The sequence below is a fragment of the Heterodontus francisci genome, chromosome 1, assembly GCF_036365525.1.
Source record: "Heterodontus francisci isolate sHetFra1 chromosome 1, sHetFra1.hap1, whole genome shotgun sequence".
Taxonomy (NCBI): domain Eukaryota; kingdom Metazoa; phylum Chordata; class Chondrichthyes; order Heterodontiformes; family Heterodontidae; genus Heterodontus; species Heterodontus francisci.
The window spans coordinates 64,648,565-64,670,542 of NC_090371.1; the positions used below are offsets into that span (position 1 = coordinate 64,648,565).

The 21,978-nt window shown below is 42.3% G+C and overlaps 1 protein-coding gene across 3 annotated transcripts in view; it reads right to left on the reverse strand.

The window, feature by feature from the left end:
- LOC137378647 (ciliary neurotrophic factor receptor subunit alpha-like) overlaps positions 1-21,978 on the reverse strand; it is a 578,914-nt gene that overhangs the window by 312,696 nt on the left and 244,240 nt on the right. For all 3 annotated transcript variants that reach the window (XM_068049059.1, XM_068049135.1, XM_068048974.1), the window contains one exon: positions 5,521-5,638. In XM_068049059.1, coding sequence (XP_067905160.1) covers positions 5,521-5,638 — 118 coding nt within the window. The remainder of the gene's footprint in view (positions 1-5,520; positions 5,639-21,978) is intronic.

Sequence of the window (21,978 nt, forward strand, 5' to 3'; positions counted from 1 at the left end):
GTGGCACACCTCTGGTACTAGCTCGTATGCACTCAGGATAGCATTTTTAGTCAACTCATAATCTGATGAACTCTAATCAAACAACAGTGAATAAAGCTCATGAGCTTTTCCTGTTAGTTTGCTTTGCAATAACAGTGTCCAGCTGTCCATTAGCCACTTCAACTGTTTTGCAAGCTTTTCAAAACAGATGAAAAATACTTCCACATCTCCTTCATTGAATTTTGATAACAACTGGGAGAACTTTGAGTTCAGCACCCAGTCCTGAGCTCGGGGTAGTTCCCTCGCTAATGATGCCTTCACTGGGTACACTGGGTCTTCCGCTATTCAGTTCAAGCTGCCTTAACTACCTTTGGAAAGTTCTTCCTTTTCCCTTTCCTTCATTTCTTTTTCTCTTTCCTCCCTTTCTTTCTCCATTTCCTGAAAAAGTCTTCCTTGTTCTTGAAATTCTCCTCTGTTCTATCTCTATTGTTACGATCAAGGTGGGAGGAGTGCACTATCTTTTCTTTTTTTTATTCATTTGTGGGATGTGGGTGTCACTGGCTAGGCCAGCATTTATTGCCTGTCTCTAATTGCCCTTGAACTGAGTGGCTTGCTAAGCCATTTCAGAGGGCATTTTAAGAGTCAACCACATTGCTGTGGCTCTGGAGTCACATGTAGGCCAGACCAAGAAAGGAAAGCAGATTTCCTTCCTTAAAGGACATGAGTGAACCAGATGGGTTTTTACAACAAGAAACAATGGTTTCATAATCACCATTAGAGTAACTTTTTAATTCCCAGATTAATTGAATTCAAATTTCACCATCTACTGTGGTGGGATTCGAACCCATGTCCCCAGAGCAGTAGTCTTGGTCTCTGAATTACTAGTCTAGTGACATTACCACTATGCCACTGCCTCCCCATATCCCCCTCTTTGAATTTTGGTATCAAATGGGAGAACATTAAGAGCTCAGCACCCGGTTCTGAGCTAGGGATAGTTCCCTCACTAATGGTGCCTTCACTGCGTACATTGAATTCAGTTCAAGCTGCCTTAACTACCTTTCTAGTTCCGCTTCTCCACAGGTCACAACATATATTTAAATGTTTACTCACTTACTGATATGGTCAATTATAGACTCTACTTTTTATCCCAGGATTAAATACACCAAGCAGGTTTCTTTAATAAACAACACAATTATCAGTTTAGCATAAAACAAGACATGAGTTATGAAGTACATTAGAGATAGTCAGCACGGTTTTGTGACGGGTAGGTCGTGCCTCACAAACCTTATTGAGTTTTTCGAGAAGGTGACCAAACAGGTGGATGAGGGTAAAGCAGTGGATGTGGTGTATATGGATTTCAGTAAGGTGTTTGATAAGGTTCCCCACGGTAGGCTATTGCAGAAAATACGGAAGTATGGGGTTGAAGGCGATTTAGAGCTTTGGATCAGAAATTGGCTAGCTGAAAGAAGACAGAGGGTGGTGGTTGATGGCAAATGTTCATCCTGGAGTTTAGTTACTAGTGGTGTACCGCAAGGATCTGTTTTGGGGCCACTGCTGTTTGTCATTTTTATAAATGACCTGGAAGAGGGTGTAGAAGGGTGGGTTAGTAAATTTGCAGATGACACTAAGGTCGGTGGAGTTGTGGATAGTGCCGAAGGATGTTGTAGGGTACAGAGAGACATAGATAGGCTGCAGAGCTGGGCTGAGAGATGGCAAATGGAGTTTAATGCGGAAAAGTGTGAGGTGATTCACTTTGGAAGGAGTAACAGGAATGCAGAGTACTGGGCTAATGGGAAGATTCTTGGTAGTGTAGATGAACAGAGAGATCTTGGTGTCCAGGTGCATAAATCCCTGAAGGTTGCTAACCAGGTTAATAGGGCTGTTAAGAAGGCATATGGTGTGTTAGCTTTTATTAGTAGGGGGGTCGAGTTTCGGAGCCACGAGGTCATGCTGCAGCTGTACAAAACTCTGGTGAGACCGCACCTGGAGTATTGCGTGCAGTTCTGGTCACCGCATTATAGGAAGGATGTGGAAGCTATGGAAAGGGTGCAGAGGAGATTTACTAGGATGTTGCCTGGTATGGAGGGAAGGTCTTACGAGGAAAGGCTGAGGGACTTGAGGTTGTTTTCGTTGGAGAGAAGGAGGAGGAGAGGTGACTTAATAGAGACATATAAGATAATCAGAGGGTTAGATAGGGTGGATAGTGAGCGTCTTTTTCCTCGGATGGTGATGGCAAACACGAGGGGACATAGCTTCAAGTTGAGGGGTGATAGATATAGGACAGATGTGAGAGGTAGTTTCTTTACTCAGAGAGTAGTAAGGGCGTGGAACGCCCTGCCTGCAGCAGTAGTAGATTCGCCAACTTTAAGGGCATTTAAGTGGACATTGGATAGACACATGGATGAAAATGGAATAGTGTAGGTCAGATGGTTTCACAGGTCGGCGCAACATCGAGGGCCGAAGGGCCTGTACTGCGCTGTAATGTTCTAAAAAAAGCAAAGCAATAACACATAGAGTGAAACATAAAAGTTCCCTTTTACCTTAGCCCACCCCCCCCCCCCCCCACACACACACACATACACACGCACACTGATTAACTGAAAAAATAGAGATTTTCTTTTTAGAGCTCTGTTACAAAAAAAAAGACAAAAGAGAATACTTTGGCCAAATATTTGCCAATTTCTGAAGAAAAAAGGAGGGTATGGAAAGATGTCAGTTGTCCCTTTTTTGGTTTGGCATCCCAAATACGCATAGACGCTGTCACTGGGATCTTTCTAGAACAGCTTTCCAGGTGAAATGCGGCATCCAAAGTTTCTGGTAGGCCTTTCAGGAGGAATGCAGCATCAATTTCTCTATTTCTTACACTCGCTTCAAAGAGCTTCTCAAAGAGGTGGAAAAGATGGCAGGCTTTTAGGCAGAGCTGGGGTGACTGCTCTCTTGGCTGGTTTTTAAAACTCTTTTCAAAACACTCCACACCCCAACTCACTGTCCAAAGTGAAGCTAAATACAATATCTCAAGAGTCAATCCTTCTGACTCCTATAAATCTTGACCTGTCATTTCGCTGTAAACATCATCCCCAGGTCAAAAAATCCCCCTGCTGGGTATTTATCTGAAGACAGGTGACTTCCAGCAAATGTTGTTTTCAAACAAGACCTCTCAGTGTCCCTTTAATGATGCCAGTGAAAAAACATCCATGGAATCCTTTTCATTTTTCCCAAATAAAACAATATCCATAATTCTAAAGTACACGAGTTCTCAAAAAATACTTCACAAAAAATATAGAAGTACTGTCATAACACTTTCAGATTCTATGCCTGTCTCTGGTTCTTCAGTGTCAATTTTAAAATGATTGGGCAAAGCTTTAGGATTTCAGGCTTCCTAGCATTTGGATGGATAGTAATCTCTAACCGCCCAGCTACATTCCTCAACTCTTCAACAGATAGGGCTTTTAAGCTGGCCCAATTTACTTCACTCTGTTCTAGGAAGGTTCTGGCCTCAAAAGTTGACATTTTACTACTCTAGCATAAAAACCACAAGAAAATCTATATTGAAGTTTTTAAATTATGGCTAGGGATCAATTTGATTTCCTGCTTCCTATTTCCCATTTGCCTTTGGGTTTGATCACAGACATAAACCTCTAGATTTCTGTTATGGTCAAATGAGCTTTCCTCTTTTTCCTCTCCTTGTTAGACAACAAAAAGTTTAATTCTTTCTTAAAGTAGACGTACTGGCCAATTAATAGGTGTTTGATTACTTACTTGCTATGATCATAAAAAGAACCAAATGAACAGGTTTTCTTGAGTTAACAAAGAAAGAGATTAACTTTTTTGTACCAAAATCAAGCTAAGAAAATAATAAATAACTCATCAACATTCACTCTCACATGCACACTATAGGTTTACACACACACAAATAGGTTACAGAATGGGGAAAGGTAGATTGGTTGAGTTCGAGTCTATAAGGAAAGGTATACTGTCTGTCAAGTTTGGTGATTTGGTTGGTTTCTAGCTGAATTCAATGGTCCTGAGGTTTTTAGTTTGAAGAGGTAGATGACTGATTCAGTGTGTCTTGGAGATAGTGATGTGGATGATTTGCTCCAATGGGGTTTCTGATTGTAGCCAGAGTATGCAAAGTTAGTCAGTCAACAAGCAGGATTTGAAAGATTTCAAGCTGAAATGGAGAGAGGAGAGAAAGAGGGAGAGAGAGAGAGGGGGACCCCCACTTAGGGTCTGTACATGTCAGATTCCAGTTGCTTCTCTTCTGCTGCAGAGAAAACATCAGATTAAAACCACAGATGGGGAGGGGCTTGTCACATGACAGGCACTCAGTGAGTCAAACATAGCAGTTAGCAGTATTTTTTCTTCTTGCTAAAAAGGACAGGTAGTTCCCTTAAACTTCCTGGGTCCTGGTTCTTGCTGGGAAATGAGCAGACATTTCATTTCCCTTCTCACAGTCCTTGCAGTGTCGGATACAGTGTTGCAAACTAGCTGATCATCTTTAGCTGAAAGGATAACTTTGCTGGTAGCTTGTCTTTTAAAAAGACTACTTTGTCTTTAAAAAGATATATAAATTCAGATCTCCAGTCAGTGGATCAGAGAAAATTATCATTCAACAAAACACATTGGTGTAACAAATTCTTTTAATTTAATTTTAATTTACGAAAAAAAGATTGACTTCTGTACACCAATATAATAGGCAACTGGTTCTGTGAGGTTTTTTTTTTAAAGCAATCTTCAGTTACTTAAAATTGGGTTACTCTCTGGTGGTGGACTACACACTGATTAAAATGCTTATTTTCATAATTAAACCCATTTTCAACTGTATTAATTAAACTGCACCATATTAGCTGTCTTAAATATTTCAATTAATATTTTTCCAAAATTGTTACATTTTAAAACACTGCACAATTGTATTGGGTCATAGCAGATTTAGTGTTTGAGCAGAAACTTGAGGAGGAATAAAAAACTTCTCAAGACTAGTGCAATTTTGGACACAATTTGTGCCCAGACCGGCTATTGAGTCCAAAGTGGAACTCTACCTGCTTCATACTAGTCATATTAGAAAAATCATTAGGCTTTTGAAAGGGAAAAAACAGCCTAGCTGTACTCAAATTGTACTTGTTGTTTTTCATGGAATCAACCCATAAGAGATGCAAGGTTTTCTAAGAACACAAGGACACACAGAATGAGAAAAAGACTATTCAACCCATTAAGTTCACTCATTTCAAATACAAGATACAATTTCCATATGATGGACACTACCAATCCCACCGAATCTTCCAAGAGGTTCAAATAAATATTCTCAGATTCCCCAAAATATTCATCTATCCTCCTCCAGACAACATTCTCCCCACCACTGCTGCAGCACTGTGTACCCTGAGGTATTTAAACATCTCAGCCTGTACGTATACCTTCAATCCAGTTCCTAACGATATCTTTATATCAGTTCCTTTTTGAAGGAGCTAATCAACTTAGTCTAAAATTTAACAAAGTTAAGAAAAATATAACACAAGCAAACAGAGCAGCTAAGCCAGTACAGACCTTACAGAGATGTCAAATTCTGTTGGGATGTAGGTCGGGCTTGACAGTTGCCACGTGCAGTAGAATGTCTCTGGGTAAGCATTTGATCTGCATAGCACATTTGGTGCCACTGGAGGATCTGGTTTGGAAAAAAGAGTAAATGCAAAATGAATGCAACGTTTAGTTAGTATTGGCACAGATCATAAAAAAAATCTCACTTTAGAAGTTTAAAATATTCCTCCATTTATGTGAGTTCTTTGTAAATTAAGATTCAGGCATACATAATAAGGTTTTCCTAGCATATTGGTATTACTACACAGTAAAAAAAAATGAATTTAAGGAATGGAATTTAATGTCTTGCCAATGTACTTGTTTACTATTCTTAATTCATCACCTTAAATTGCTCCCATTATCATCATACCAGTGACTTATCTGATCTTTACCCTGGAACACTCTCACTGTAAAGGTGATGAAAGCTGATTCCCTAAATATAACTAAAAGTGAGTGTGACAGGTATTTGAGAATGAGGAGCTTACAGGGTTATGGACAAAAAGCGGGACTAAACAGAACAGGGGGAACTTTACTCTGGTGGCGGGGGTCTCGACATCTGGAAAAAGTGGCGCTGAGATCCCCAGGTTGCCTCTTCTCTGGAAAGCCCGCTGAATCTAATGCCAATCAAGCACTTAAGTGGACAGCAGCGGGCCTGTCACCAGAAGTCCCACCCTGTAGCACCACCATGGAGGCAGTGACTGCTGCTGGTGGAGAAACTACCAGAGGCTGAGAAGCATCACTGGGCCCAGGCCTCAGGCAGGTCAGGGAGGGAGGAGTCTCGCCGGGTCGGCAGCAAGGGTGATGGTTCTCAGCCACATGGCTAATTCTGGCTGCGGCAGGAAGAGGCCCTTAATTAGGCCTTCCCACCCCAGACTAAATTTTGGCAAAGGCTGGATGGTGGCGGCAGCCCCCCCACGGCCACCATCCCACCCGATTTCGTGCTCTTCCTGCCTCCAAATCCACCACAGGACAGAGCATATAATTCCTCCCAATATCTTTTTCAAAGAGTCAGCAGAGAGACGATGAACTAAATGGCCTCCTTCTGTGCTGTAAATATCTATGATTCTCTGATTATATATAACCTCAAAATGCATTCAAACCACATGCCAATTTGGGAAGAGAAAGAAACTTTAATTGCATACTGGGTGTTTTTCACAGTTCAAAGGGGCGATTTTATCTTACTCTGCCCAAGAGCTCAAAAGTGCCACCAGGTCACTTGCTGCCTCATTTATACTGGCACTCTGGTCACCACCATCTTGGGTAGGGTCTGAGATGGGAAGCCGGAGGGCCCAACTGGTTCAAATGGAAGGTCACTTGTAATATGCAAATCAGGGCTCTGTGAAGTACATAGGGCACTGACTGCAATTTTAAAATACAAAAGGGCCGAGTGCACACAGTGTGACACTTGTACCCGGTGTTGAGCGACCTAACCAATATTATAGCCCTAACCAGTTCATTATCAATCCCCATGCCCAGATTTATGATGAATACTGCCTTTGGTAACTTGTCATTCTGTAATTAAACCCTCTCACCCGTGGTGACAATATAGGAAGGAATAATGTCAGTAACTTGAGAAGATATTGATGAGGCATAGTGGCACTGCTATTCATTAGAGTAGTGGAATTCATGGCCAAGAACTAGGGATGAATGCAAGTTTGATCTCAGCTTCCAATGTGAGGTGTGCCAGGTAGAGACCCACCAAGCAGAAGTTATATTGTCTACCTGAATGACAGTGGGAAAAGAAAAGTAATTTTTCAGTGTGCTTGGAACTATGAAGGATTGGCAATGGTTTGACAATGGGTAATCCATTGGTCCTCTTGGCTTCTGAGTTGCCATACCAAAACGAGATGTAGATGAGAGGTCATGACAGGGTTTTTCACTGGTGCATGCAACAGCCGATGATTTCTCCTCCCATTCATTTTAATACACAGGAAAATTCAAGATTGCCAAGTGCCAAAGTGGAAACCTATATTTACAAAAGTTATATAAAATAAGATTACAGAAGAGAAACCTCTGACTATATAGGTTTAATTGTATTTATTTCTGTGGCTCATGGTAGCACTCTTGCCTCTGAATCATAAGGTTCTCAAGTCCCACTCCAGAGACTTGAGCACTAAAATCAAGAGTGTTCCTCCAATGCAATACTGAGGGAGTGCTGCACTGCTGGCGGTGCTGTCTATCAGATGAGACATTAAACCAAGGCCCCATCTGCACTAGCAGATAAAAGTAAAAGATCCCATGGCACTATTTCAAAGAAGAGCAGGGGAGTTATTCCCAGTATTTTAGCCAATACTTACCAACATCACAAAAACAGATTATCTGGTCAGTTTCACATTTCTGTTTGTGGGAGCTTGTGTGTAAATTGGCTGTCACATTTCTGATATCACAACAGTAACAACACTTCAAAAGTACTTCATTGGCTGTAAAGTGCTTTGAGATGTCCAGTAGTCGTGAAAAGCGCTATATTAATGCAAGTCTTTCTTTCTTTAATCCTTCTTTTAATTAGATTCAGTACACAATAAAATCTAATTGTTCTTAAGAGAATTAGGTTGCTCACTGAAGCCCAAGATGATTTGCCTTTTGCTGGTTTTTAGTGTCACCTAAATAGCATGAGAACTATTTCACCAATTTTCATCTAAATTAAGAACTTCTATGAGAACTTATAATGTGCGAGGGGAATAAGAAGTTCGACATTTTTGAGGCTCTCGTAGATTATTGAGTTACAGCATGAAACAGAGTGATGAGCTTTGATTTCAACACAGGGATCTCAAGAGGAGAAAATCTTGGAATGACATATTTGCAGCTTTGGATAAATGAGAGGAATGTTCAAAGTAGCACTGTCTACAGTAGAATTGATTTAAAAAATTATATATGCTCTCACTGAACAGTGCTCAGGCACATATATATGTGTGCACTGTGGGGAAAAGTCATAGAGTCATTTATGTCACAGAAGCAGGCCATTTGGCCCATCAAGTCCATGCTGGCTCTCCACAGAGCTATGCTATCAGTCCCACTCCCCGCTCGATCCCCGTAGATAGTGTAATGTAATACATTTTGCCAACATTCTGCAATAATATCAAGAGAAAACTCATAACTTCATTGAACAATTAAAGTGACAGTTTATTTTAACATGCTACTACTGTTCTTTGTTTTGCATGAGTAAAACTAATTGAATAAAAGAAAGTACCAAAAAATGAAAGCCACGCTCGGAAAGCTGCTTTTAGCTTGGATTTCATATTACAACATATGCATCTTAAAATTAAGCAAAAAAAGGTTTGAAAATTATTCTCCCAAGACTTAAAGGTTTTTATCCGAGAACAGTTAAGTGCATGACCTGACATACCATTGCATACAGAACATGTTCACTAAGCTCACTGCACCGCGGGGGGTTAATTCCCTTATAGAGCCTAACCCATTGAATCCTAACAATGATAATGAATGTGTGAATATATAAATTAAGGTACCATATTCTGAAATTTAAAAAATCTCAGCAACTATTCAGTTCCCTGCTGGAATTATTGAGCCTGATCCCACTTCGGGCTCAGACGTACGTTTTATCATTAACTAAACATCATTGTACTAAACAATGTCTTGCACAAGATTTTCAACCATTCAAGTAATGATACACAGCATTTAGAGTCCTGCACAACAGTCTTATAATACATTCTAAATTCCCAAGCCTTACTCAAACATGATTAACATTTAATTTGCTGTTAATTATTACTATGGGAAGTTTGAAGCAAAACTTGAATTTTTTCTTTGGTTTTCAACCATCTGAAGACTGAAAAGTATTTAGAAATAAATACGTGAAGAAAAATGTTTGCTTTATCCATTTTTATTCACTGTTCTCCTAAATGTGCAGGGATACAATTCCAGACACTAGCAATCCTCAAGTACCACAACTAATCCATTCTCATTGTGGATCCAATCAATTGCTCTTTGCTCCACCATTGGCGACTGTGCCTTCAGCTGTCTACATGCTAAGCTGGAATCCCTCCTTAAACTTCTTCAGTTCTATATCCTCTTTTAAGATCCACCTTATAATTTATCACTTTGACCAAACTTTTAGACATTTATCCTAATAACTCCTTCTTTGGGTCAGTGTCAATTTTTCTCTAGTTATATTCCCATGAAATGTCTTGGACCATTTACCAACCTAAAAGGTGCTATATAAATGCAGGTGACTGTTGTTTTCTGATCTCAGTGAGCGAATGGGCAGAATTTGCCAACAGGCTACAGACTCCAATGTCAGGACCAAATGGGAGTCCCGAGTCCGCACTTGTCAGGAGGGAGACTGACCAAGTAATCTTCCTGGAGGTGGCCTCCTCCGTGCTCGTCATCCTTCGGCAGGCTCCTGATGCTGCTAGCCCTCTTAGAGCCTCGGCAGCCCCACTGGGAGAGGTAGACATTGCTGAGGCAGGTTGGAGTCCATGAGGATGTCTCAACATGGAGGTGGACTTGGAGGTGAAAATTTAAATCAAAATTTCAGAGGGGCCAAGCCATTAGACCCATTGGATCAGAAGGGAAACCCCTTCAGGGGCAGCGTTTGGGCCGCTGGTGTGGCCTTTCCCACCGGTGGCTCCCTCTTTGAGGCATGGAGCCTCTGGCTCTGGTGGCTCCCCAGCTTGCCGCAAGGAAGCCGCCTCCATGAAGCTGGCAGCCCCCACACGCAGCCAAGGGTAAGTCCGCTGGTGGCAAAATGCTGTTGATGCCACAAGATCACCCCTAATTGGGGCCTCAAGTATTTAAATTGGCTGTCCACCTCCTTTCAGCGGGCAACTGATCTGTTTGCCAGACCACCCCGGGTGAAACTTCCCTAGCAGCAGGAATAAGTTAGGGAGCCATCCCAATGCGCCTCCCTTCCTTTTCTGGCATCCCCGCCTACAAGGCCGCCACCACGGGGCCCAGAAAATTCAGCCCTATGAGGGTCAGCAGGCTGTTTGAATGGAGGGAGTGCATCACAACTGAATGCAATCCTGTATTTACCGAATGTTAATACTTACACGTACAACAAGATTCTCCCCCTTGCCTGGAGAGAGACTCTGAGGCCATAAATAAAACCTCAATTACTGCTCTGACTGAGATCAACTAACTTAGCATGGTGCAGCATTTGAATCTGAACCTTTAGATTTGAATAGCTCAGTACTTGGTGTTAGTGTCTTCATCTACAGGGGGCATCAGAAGAGCAGAAAAGATTGTTTTACGCCCCACCACTTTCAATTCACCCAGATTTATGTAGTTACTATACGTATTTATATGTTAATATCAGGTCTCAGCTCCCTCATTTTTGTGGCTAATGCCACTCTGCAACTGGACTGCTTTCCTATTACAACTGAAGAAACAATAAAATGCAAGCTGCTATTTGTGAGGAAGAAATAGCAACTGGAATAAAGAGGATCAACCAATCAGCTTACTTTCATCAGAATACAAACGACAGCCCTAATACCTACCATTTATTTCCATGGTGCTGCCAATTGCCCCAGTGGAATGGAAGCCAAGCTACTCCAGGCCTAGCTGACTAGAGATATACAATTGAAATATAAAAAAAAGTGAGGGGGGGTACAAAATAATGATTCAAGGCAAAGTGACATTATACAGGCCTTGAGGGTCTTCTAAGCTAGGCTAAAAGAAAAAAAAAACTGATCTTCTGTTTTGTTGTTATGGCTGCAACTTCAAGAATAGCATCAATTGGTTAAGTTAGATTTTCATTTCTTTGCCATCAGTCTGGTTGTTAGGGGAACGCAAAAATGTTTAGTGCAAAAATTTCTATTGCACACTGATTTAAGGACACTGGTTACTAGCATTTAAACCATTTTCCGCTCTGTCTCTACAAGGAGAGAAAAAAGTCCAGTTAAAGCAGTACCTGATGAGTAAACAATGTAGTCCACAGTATAAGCAACACTGTTTTGCCCAATAATTCGTAAAGGCCTGCAGATGCATCTAAACAGCTGGAGATGCTTGTCCAATGAAGACTGAGTGAACAAAATTTGCATCAATTAAAGCAGGGATTTTAAATGAGTAGCCCTCTTGTACTGGGAATTGAGTGCTTGACCAAGAATACAGAAAATGAAAAAATGAAAAAATATAATAGTTTGAGTGGCTCATCTTTTAAAAAATGGACACTGTTAGCTCTCTTGAACTGAACATCTCAAGCATAATGTAGCAAACATTCAGCTCGCAAAAAAGTTCAGACAGCAATCTTTTCTTGCTAAAAGAAATTCTGTTCTTGAAGCATGCTGTAAAACACAGACAATACAAAGAATCGTGCTCCCTGTGAAAAAAAAATCTTTATTTAAAACAGTGACCTAGCTCCAGGTTGTGCCTGGGTGGTCCATGAATACTGTTGGACTATACTATGAAAGAACGGATTCTCTGGATTTCCCTGTTTTGTAAGTCACTAAAGAAATTCAAGCAATATTTATAGAAACTATCCCTAAATACACACTCTCCCTCCATTGCTATTGAGGTCAAGCCATTGTCATGCGTGGTGGATGTTTTGAATCGAATGTGGGAAAACTCCATTCAGATGTACAGTGAGCCTTTGCTTTTAGACCAAGGGGTTGACCTGAAAAGTAAAAAAGTTGGGCATAAAAATGGAAGTTTCCCTCAAGCCCTGGGAGTGTTAACATGTCGGCATCCAGCTGTGTCAAATGTTGCTGAAAGTTCCCTCAGACTGACATCACTTTCTTCAAAGCACAGCCTAAGAGGTATCACTTTTTATGGCCCTGTGACACAAGATTCAGGAACCATGCAAGTAACGTTCTGATCAAAAAAAAATTAAATGTTTTTCCCACAATATTCTTGCTTTAAGTTCCCAACGTGACGGTTCTCAGGCAGCTCTAGCTGTCACTTGATGTCTCTCCTGACAGTGAAAGCATAAATAGCATCAATAACATTTGTTTTCAATTTTCTCTGCACTGAAGTGAAGACAGGAACATTTTAAAAGTGCTTTTTTTAAGCTGCTGAACGCTGTCATTGCCTCGTGCAATATGTCACAGCAATATTATTCTAATAACATCTCTACTTCATGTCCTCCATGACTGAATTACTTCTGTTGTTATTCTGTTTGTGTTTTGTTGCATATTAATGATCACAGGTAACACAAAAGATACCTAAGGACTGATTATTTTGAGACTGAGGGCTCTGCACTCAAATCTATAGATTACCTTTCACCATAGGTTAAACCATCAGTTGCATTTCAAAAACAATTCCAAAGTCATGAGTACTGGTGGATTTATAGCAGTCCCTTTTACACCCACCCGATTTCCTTTTCCAGTGACTTCTTGTAATGCTTTGCACAGATGGCAGGTATATTCCCATCTTCCCACTCACTTTCGTCTGTGTATCATTCCATAAAGACATTTAGCAGCTGTTTTGTGCTGTGGCACCTGTCCATGGATTGAGATGAAATTCATTTCAGACAGGACCCTCACAACAGTAGACAGGCTGGATTTGTACCTCAGTCACAAAAATAAATGGTCAGTGTCAAACTCACTGCACTACCCAGTTCCCTTAAAATCCACATATTAACACAGCAGAATTGTTTCACAGGGAACTTTTGTTGGAATGGTAATTGGGGAGTTTCTCCAATTCAGGCATTGGCTGATTGAACATTCATTATCAGCTACAGAGATGAGGAGAATTTTTTTCTCTCAGAGGGTTGTACGACTTTGGAACTCTCTACCTCAGAAGGTGGTGGAGGTGGGGTCATTGAAAATTTTTAAGGCAGGGGTAGATAGATTCTTGTTAGGCAAGGGAATTAAAGGATATCGGAGTTACATGGGAGTGTGGAATTCGAGACACAAACAGATCAGCCATGATCTTACTGAATGGCCAAAAGACCTACTTCTGCACCTAATTTGTATGTTCGTATATAACTGACAGCTTGAAAAATACAACACATTTTAGATCTGTTACAGTAAACAATCAGCTCAATCTAACATTGATTTAAAGATTCAACAGTCTACTTTTCCAATGGCTCAATTAGTAAATGCATTGCCCAGCGTAGAACTTAACCATGCAGCTCAGGAAGGTACTCAATCTGTACTGGGTTAGCAGGTCTTAACCAGGGCAGCAAGTGGGGTTGTCACACTCAAGCAAGGACCAATTATGAACTCAAGTGAACTGGAGCAATTATGAACTGTAAAGATGAACTAAATTCCAAAAAGAGGTTGTACTTTTGCTGCAGAAAAGATGGAGTAAGAGGACAGGTGACCTCTCATGTACTGCAAATATACATTTTTTTTTAATTCATTTCATGGGATGTGGGTGTTGCTGGCCAGGCCAGCATTTATTGCCCATCCCTAAATGCCCTTGAGAAGATAGTGGTGAGCTGCCTTCTTGAACCGCTGCAGTCCATGTGGGGTAGGTACACCCACAGTGCAATTAGGAAGGGAGTTGCAGGATTTTGACCCAGAGACAGTGAAGGAACAACGATATAGTTACAAGCCAGGATGGTGTGTGGCTTGGAGGGGAGCTTGCAGGTAATGGTGTTCCCATGCATCTGCTGCCCTTGTCCTTCTAGGTGGTAGAGGTCGCTGGTTTGGAAGGTAGCCTTGATGCGTTGCTGAAGTGCATCTTGTAGATGGTACACACTGCTGCCACTGTGCGTCAGTGGTGGAGGGAGTGAATGTTTGTGGGCGGGTTGCCAATCAAATGGGCTGCTTTGTCCTGGATGGTTTCGAGCTTCTTGAGTGTTGTTAGAGTTCCACCCATCCAGGCAAGTGGAGAGTATTCCATCAGACTTCTGACTTGTGCCTTGTAGATGGTGGACAGGCTTTGGGGAGTCAGGAGGTGCATTACTCGCCACAGGATTCCTAGCCTCTGACTTGTTCTTGTAGCCACGGTATTTAAATGGCGACTCCAGTTCAGTTTCTGGTCAATGGTAACCCCTAGGATGTTGATAGTGGGGGATTCAGTATCTGTAATGCCGTTGAATGTCAAGGGGAGATGGTTAATTTCATGGCAAAGATTATATGAAACTATATGGTGGTTGACAGCTGAATGAGGAAGTAATTATCATATCAAGGACCCATCACCATGCAGAGTTTCACTGCGAAGTGGTTGGATGTATTTTTCATCTGTGCTTTCAGGTTATGTGATGTGCACCATTGAGGATGGAGATATTTGTGGAGCCACTTCCTCCAGTTAGTTGTTTAATCGTCCACCACCATTCATGACTGGATGTGGCAGGACTGCAGAGTTTAGATCTGATCCGTTGATTGTGGGATCACTTATCTCTGTCTATCGCATGCTAAAGGCCAGCTCAGGTTTGCAAATGAAAAGTGACCCGAGACCAATAGAACCACATCCAACCTGAGCCCGACCCCGCACCCTACCTGACCTGACCTCCAGAATGTTCAGTTAACCTACCTTCTGTTTTTCACTCTTTAAGCTTGTGCAGATAAGCAACAAAAACTTTAACTCGACTTGAAAGGTTGTTTAAGAAGTACATTAAGAGTGGAGCCATGTACCAGAGGTGGTGATAGAGTGTGTCCAACCGAACCTGAGCCCGAATGCCAGAACAGCGACCAGACCCCAACACCTGTCATCGGGTCCCCGTTGGGTAGCCATGCTCTATGGTATGAAAGTAGTACTGGCTTGTAGCTTCACCAGGCTGACATCTCACTTTGAGGTATGCCTGGTGCTGCTCCTGGCATGCCCTCCTGCACTTTTCAATGAACCAAGATTGATCCTCCGGCTTGACGAATGGTAGATTGGGGGATATGCCAGGCCATGAGATTACAGATTGTAGTTGAGTATAATTCTGCTGCTGCTCCATAGCACCTCATGGATACCCAGTTTTGCATTGCTAGATCTGTTTGAAATCTATCCTATTTTGTATTGCGGTAGTGCCACACAACACAATGGAGGGTATCCTCACTGTGAAGACAGGACTTTGTCTCCACAAGGACTGTGCAGTGGTCACTCCTACCAAAGACAGCTGCATCTGCAGCTAGGTGAGGATGAGGTCAAGTACATTTTTCCCTCTTCTTGGCTCGCTCACCACCTGCCACAGACCCAGTCTAGGAGCTATGTCCTTTAGGACTCAGCCAGTAGTGGTGCTACCGAGCCACTTTTGGTGATAGACATTGAAGTCTCCACCCAGAGTACATTCTGCACCTTAAGTGCTTTCTCCAAGTGGCGTTTAACATGGAGGAGTACTGACTCATCAGCTGAGGGGCAGGGTTGTAGGTAGTAATCAGCAGTAGGTTTCCTTGCCTATGTTTGACATGATGCCATGAGACTTCATGGGGTCTGGAATCAATGTTGAGGACAACTGAGTAGCTTGAGAGGCCATTTTAATAGTCAACCACATTGCTCTGGGTCTGGAGTCACGTGCAGGCCAAACCAAGTAAGCACAGCAGACCTGAAGGACATTAGTGATGGGTTTGTGTGACAATCGACAATGGTTTCAAGGCTATCATGAGATTAACTTTTAATCCAGGTTTTTATTAATTGAATTCAAATATCACCTTCTGCCATGGTGGGATTTGAACCCATGTCCTCAGGGGAATACCCTGGCTCTCTGGGTTACTAGTCCAGTGACAACACCACTACACCACTGCCTTCCCTGTAGTCACTACGGAGACCAAACCCGTCATCATATCTGGACTAGCCCCGGGGAAGGCACATTAAAATGCTAAACAGTCCACTGACTATCAAATGGCTGCTATCATTAAGAATTGGGTTGACAAAGGCCTTCGGAGACAAGGAGACTCCGGACTCAAGGCCAAGATAATAGGTGGGATATAACCCCACTTTATCAAGATAAGCCACATTCAAACCCCATTGCATAACAATGACCACACGTTCAAAGACATTGAACTGAATTTTGTTGAGTTCCAGATGTTGGGCTCCGTGGCGGAAGGTCGGAAGATCGCAATGGCAGAGGCCCGCTATGGAGCCCGACACCTGGATTGCCAGGCCCGATCTTCCTGGCAGCGGCGAGGTTCTGTGGCGGCACCCCCGCCACTTGGCGACAGGACTCAACTTAATTTATTCATGTCCTTTATTTAAATATTTAGACATAGCATTCGCTGCAATCTTACCAGCTGCCCTCGATCCTCTGTGCAATGGCCGGCACTCACATTCATTCACTTTCCTGTCCAGAGAAAGCTGGCATCACTGAGGTGGGGAAGCGGGGAGCTTAGGATTTTTAGAGTAGTTGGGGTGGGGGGGGGGGTTAACTTTGCATTTCTAGTCTGGGTGGGGGGCCGGGGTAAGGGTGACCTCTGCACTTTGTGCAGTTGGTGGGGGAGAGGTCAACAATTCCATTTAAGTGTTTTTGGTGGGGAATGGGGCTACCATTTATTTTCTGTGTACTGGGGAGGCAGATCACACATTTATGTACAGTGTAGTGGGGTGGGGGGAGTTCCGGGGTTGAACTTTATTCTCACTGTGCAGGTCTGGCAGCCCTTTAAAAATGGTGCCATTGCCTGCGCAGAAGCATCTGACACTGTTGGCGGCGTCGCAGAGCCTGCCCCAATCACATGATTGGGGGTGGACCACCCTACGCATGTTAATGAGCCGCCGCACACTAGATCATGGTGGCATGGCAGCGTGTAGCCCGCATGTACGAAATGCCACTTTTTTTGCCCGCTGCCACTCCCAGTGGCATGAGAATAAAATTCACCCCACTGTATGTACACACCAGAGGAGAGCATCTATGGTAGCCTGACCGGAACCAAGCCTGATAAGCTTTTTTCTTTAAAAAAAACTCTCTCTGAAAGACAGAGACAAAAAAAAAAACAGCCAGCCAGTCAGGAAGCTGAAAGATCCATTCTAGCCTAGAAGAAGACCCTGACTGTAATATCTTTAAACCACAGAAGCAGAGACTCCAAGGTAACCTTGAAAACTTCCCACCTGAGATATCATAACAGGATTCTCACCACCAACTTTGACTGAATCTTAACCAAAGGAGTCTGCAATATTTCAGTGAACAAAGAAAAGGAACACCAAGTCTGCACCACTGTTAAAAAATTCCTCCCGGAAAACCAAGAAGGTTTCAAAGTGAACTCTATTTACAACAATTGGACTTAAATGCACGCTATCCTCTAATCTTTATCTCTTCTTTTGTGTGTGCATGTGTGAGTGGATGAGTTTGCAAATATTTTTCAGGTTTGTTTAATAAATAATTTATCTTTCTTTTAATCCTACAAGAAAACCTGTTGTTTATCTGTTCATTTGGCCACGAAAACACTCAGGGATGAAGACAATATTTTTAAAAACACCACCTACGGTCAGTTGAGAGGCCAAAAGTTGAAGTCATCCACACCATCTCCCCACTGTCCCTAACAGGGTTTAACAACTGGCCTCAGCACCTTGGAAGTAGGCAGGTCAAAGAAAATCAATTCTGGTTGCTGCTTCTAATTGCTTTCCAGGGACATCTGGATAAAATGTGTGGCCTTGGCTACTGATTGAGGGCGAGATTGGACAGGCCCGAGTTAGTCCTTCTGCATAGGAAGGATTACTTGAACAATTCAACCTGCGTTTTATTCATTGCAACCTGCCTATTCTTTTTCTAAGACCTCTTCCTATTTCCGTCATTTTCCAAGAATTGTGAAAGGCAATGAATGTTCAGGCTGTGTGTTGTCTTAGTGAAGACCCACCAAAATTGGTTATCCAACTGCTTTAAAGTTAGGCAACTCCCTCCCAATCATTTTTATAAAATTCCGAGCATACTGGGACACACATAGCCCTCTGATGTGTCGGAAATATAATATGAACATACGAACATACGAATTAGCAGCTGGAATAGGCCACTCGGCCATTCGAGCCTGCTCCGCCACTCAATAAGTTCATGGCTGAACTGATTACTCCACATTTCCAGCTACCCCCGATAACCTTCCACCCCCTTGCTTATCAAGAATCTATCTACCTCTGCCTTAAAAATATTCAAAGACTCTGCTTCCACCACCTTTTGAGGAAGAGCATTCCAAAGACTCACGACCCTCAGAGAGAAAATTTTTTTCCTCATCTCTGTCTCAAATGGGTGACCCCTTATTTTTAAACAGTGACCCATAGCTCTAGATTCTCCCACAAGGGGAAACATCCACCCTGTCAAGACCCCTCAGGATCTTATGTGTTTCAATCAATACTGTTCATGATCTTGTTTTTGCCAAAGATGTTGTAAACTAGGGCCTTTGAACTGCCGTGCATTACTTAAGCTGCATGCTAAAATTTATAGGAAAATTGTTCAGCAAGTGCTCCACGTGCATTTTATTTCTTAGTTCCTCCTCGGCCCCATATCTAAACAGTCGTCATTTTTCACTTGGTCAATCTTGTGTTCTCTGGCATGAATTCTAGCAAATACCTCTATTTTTATTACTATTTCATGGCTCTTCTCTGCAATGATCTCCAGCTTTTCCTTTTTCTGCTTGTTTATCCATATTGTACAGCTCTTATAGGATCATAGGAAACATAGGATCAGGAGGAAGCCATTCGGTCCAACGAGCCTGCTCCGCCATTCAAACAGATCATGGCTGATCATCTACCTTTATGCCATTTTTCCCCACTATCCCCATATCCCTTGATGTCATTAGTATTCAAGAGACTGGCCAAGAGAGTGTGGGAAAATGGCGCACTGACACGGAACACAAAAGTCCGAGTGTATCAGGCCTGTGTCCTCAGTACCTTGCTCTACGGCAGCGAGGCCTGGACAACGTATGCCAGCCAAGAGCGACGTCTCAATTCATTCCATCTTCGCTGCCTTCGGAGAATACTTGGCATCAGGTGGCAGGACTATATCTCCAACACAGAAGTCCTTAAAGCGGCCAACACCCCCAGCTTATACACACTACTGAGTCAGCGGCGCTTGAGATGGCTTGGCCATGTGAGCCGCATGGAAGATGGCAGGATCCCCAAAGACACATTGTACAGCGAGCTCGCCACTGGTATCAGACCCACCGGCCGTCCATGTTTCCGCTATAAAGACATCTGCAAACGCGACATGAAATCGTGTGACATTGATCACAAGTCGTGGGAGTCAGTTGCCAGCATTCGCCAGAGCTGGCGGGCAGCCATAAAGACAGGGCTAAATTGTGGCGAGTCGAAGAGACTTAGTAGTTGGCAGGAAAAAAGACAGAGGCGCAAGGGGAGAGCCAACTGTGCAACAGCCCCGACAAACAAATTTCTCTGCAGCACCTGTGGAAGAGCCTGTCACTCCAGAATTGGCCTTTATAGCCACTCCAGGCGCTGCTTCACAAACCACTGACCACCTCCAGGCGCATATCCATTGTCTCTCGAGATAAGGAGGCCCAAAGAAGAAGAAGAAGAAGATTAGTATTCAGAAATCTATCAATTTCTATCTTGAACATGCTGAATGATAGAGCTTCCACAGCCCCCTGGGGTAGCGAATTCCACAGATTCACCACCCTCTGAGTAAAGAAATTCCTCCTCATCTCAGTCTTAAATGGCCTTCCCCTTATTCTGAGACTGTGTCCCTTTGTTCTAGACTCACCAGCCAAGGAAACATTCTATCCACATCTACCCTGTCTCGCCCTGTAAGAATTTTGTAAATTTCAATGAGATCACCTCTCATTCTTGGAAATTCTAGAGAATATAGGCCCAGTTTCCTCAATCTCTCCTCATAAGACAATCCCGCCATCCCAGAGATTAGTCTGGTGTACCTCCGTTGCACTCCCTCTATGGCAAGTATATGTATCCTTAGATAAGGTGACCTAAACTGTACACAATACTCCAGGTGCGGTTTCACCAAAACTTTATACAACTGCAGCAATACATCTTTATTCCTGTGCTCAAATCCCCCTGCAATGAAGGCCAACATACCATTTGCCTTCTTCATTGCTTGCACCTGCATGCTAGCTTTTAGGTTTCTTTGGACATCAATACTTCCTAGCCTCTCACCATTTAAAAAATACTCTGCCTTTCTGCTTTTTCCACCAAAGTGGATCACTTCACATTTATTCATATTATTTTCCATCTGCCATGCCCATTCACTTAGCCTGTCCAAAAAACCTTGAAGCCTCCTTGCATCTTCCTCACAATTTACATTCCCTCCTAGTTTTGTGTCATCCGTAAATTTGGAAATATTACAATTGGTCCCCATATCATTTATATAGATTGCAAACAGTTGAAGTCCAAGCACTGATCCTTGTAGTACCCACTAGTAACAGCCTGCCATCCTGAGAATGACCCATTTGTTCCTACTCTGTGCTTTCTGTCTGTTAACCAATTCTCAATCCATAGCAGTATATTACCTCCAATCCCATGTGCTCTAATATTGTTTACTAACCTCCTGTGTGGGACCTTATCTAAAGTCTTCTGAAAATCCAAATACACCATATCCACTGGTTCTCCTTTATCTATGCTACAAGTAACATCCTCAAAAAACTCCAACAGGTTTGTCAAGCATGATTTTCCTTTCATAAATCCATGTTGACTCTGCCCAATCATATCATTATTTTCCAAGTGTCCGGTTATCTCATCCTTTATAATAGATTCTAACATTTTCCCTACTACTGACGTCAAACTTCAGTTCTCCATTTTCTCTCTCGTTCCCTTCTTAAATAGTGGGGTTACATTTGCTACTTTCCAGTCTACAGGAACCCTTGCAGAATCTACAGAGTTTTGAAAGATAACCACCAATGCATCCATTATCTCTATAGCCTCCTTCAATACTCTGGGATGTAGCTCATCTGGTCCAGGGGATTTATCAACTTTCAATCCAATTAATTTTTCAAGTACTACCTCTTTATTGATACTATTTATTTTCAATTCCTCATTTTTACAAATCCCTTGGTTCCCTAGTATTTCTGGGAGATTTTCTGTGTCTTCCTCCATGAAGACAGACACAAATTAATTGTTTACTCTCACCGTCATTTCCTCATTCTCCACCACAAACTCTCCTGTCTCCACCTGCAATGGTACCACATTCGTCCTTGCTAATCGTTTCCTTTTCACATATCCAAAGAAGCTTTTACAGTCTGCCTTTATGTTACTTGCTAGCTTACATTCATAATCTCTTTTCCCTTTCTTAATCAGTTTTTTGGTCCTCCTTAGTTGGACTCTAAATTGCTCCCAATCCTCGGGCCTACCACTTTTTCTGGCAACTTTATAAGCCACTTCCTTTGACCTAATGCAATCTTTAACGTCTTTTGTTAGGCACAGTTGATTCACCTTTCCTGTTGGGTTTTTGTGTCTAAGAGGAATGTATATTTGTTGTAAACCATGTAATACTTCTTTAAATACTAGCCATTGCCTGTCTACCATTTAATCTTTTAATGTATTTCCCCAATCCACCATAGTCAACTTGTCCCTCATACTTTCATAGTTTCCTTTGTTCAGATTTAAGACCCTAGTTTCAGAATGAACTACATTTTTTTCAAACTTAATGTAGAATTATATCATATTGTGGTCACTATTTCTTAATGGTTCCTTTACAGCAAAATTATTAATTAGCCCTTT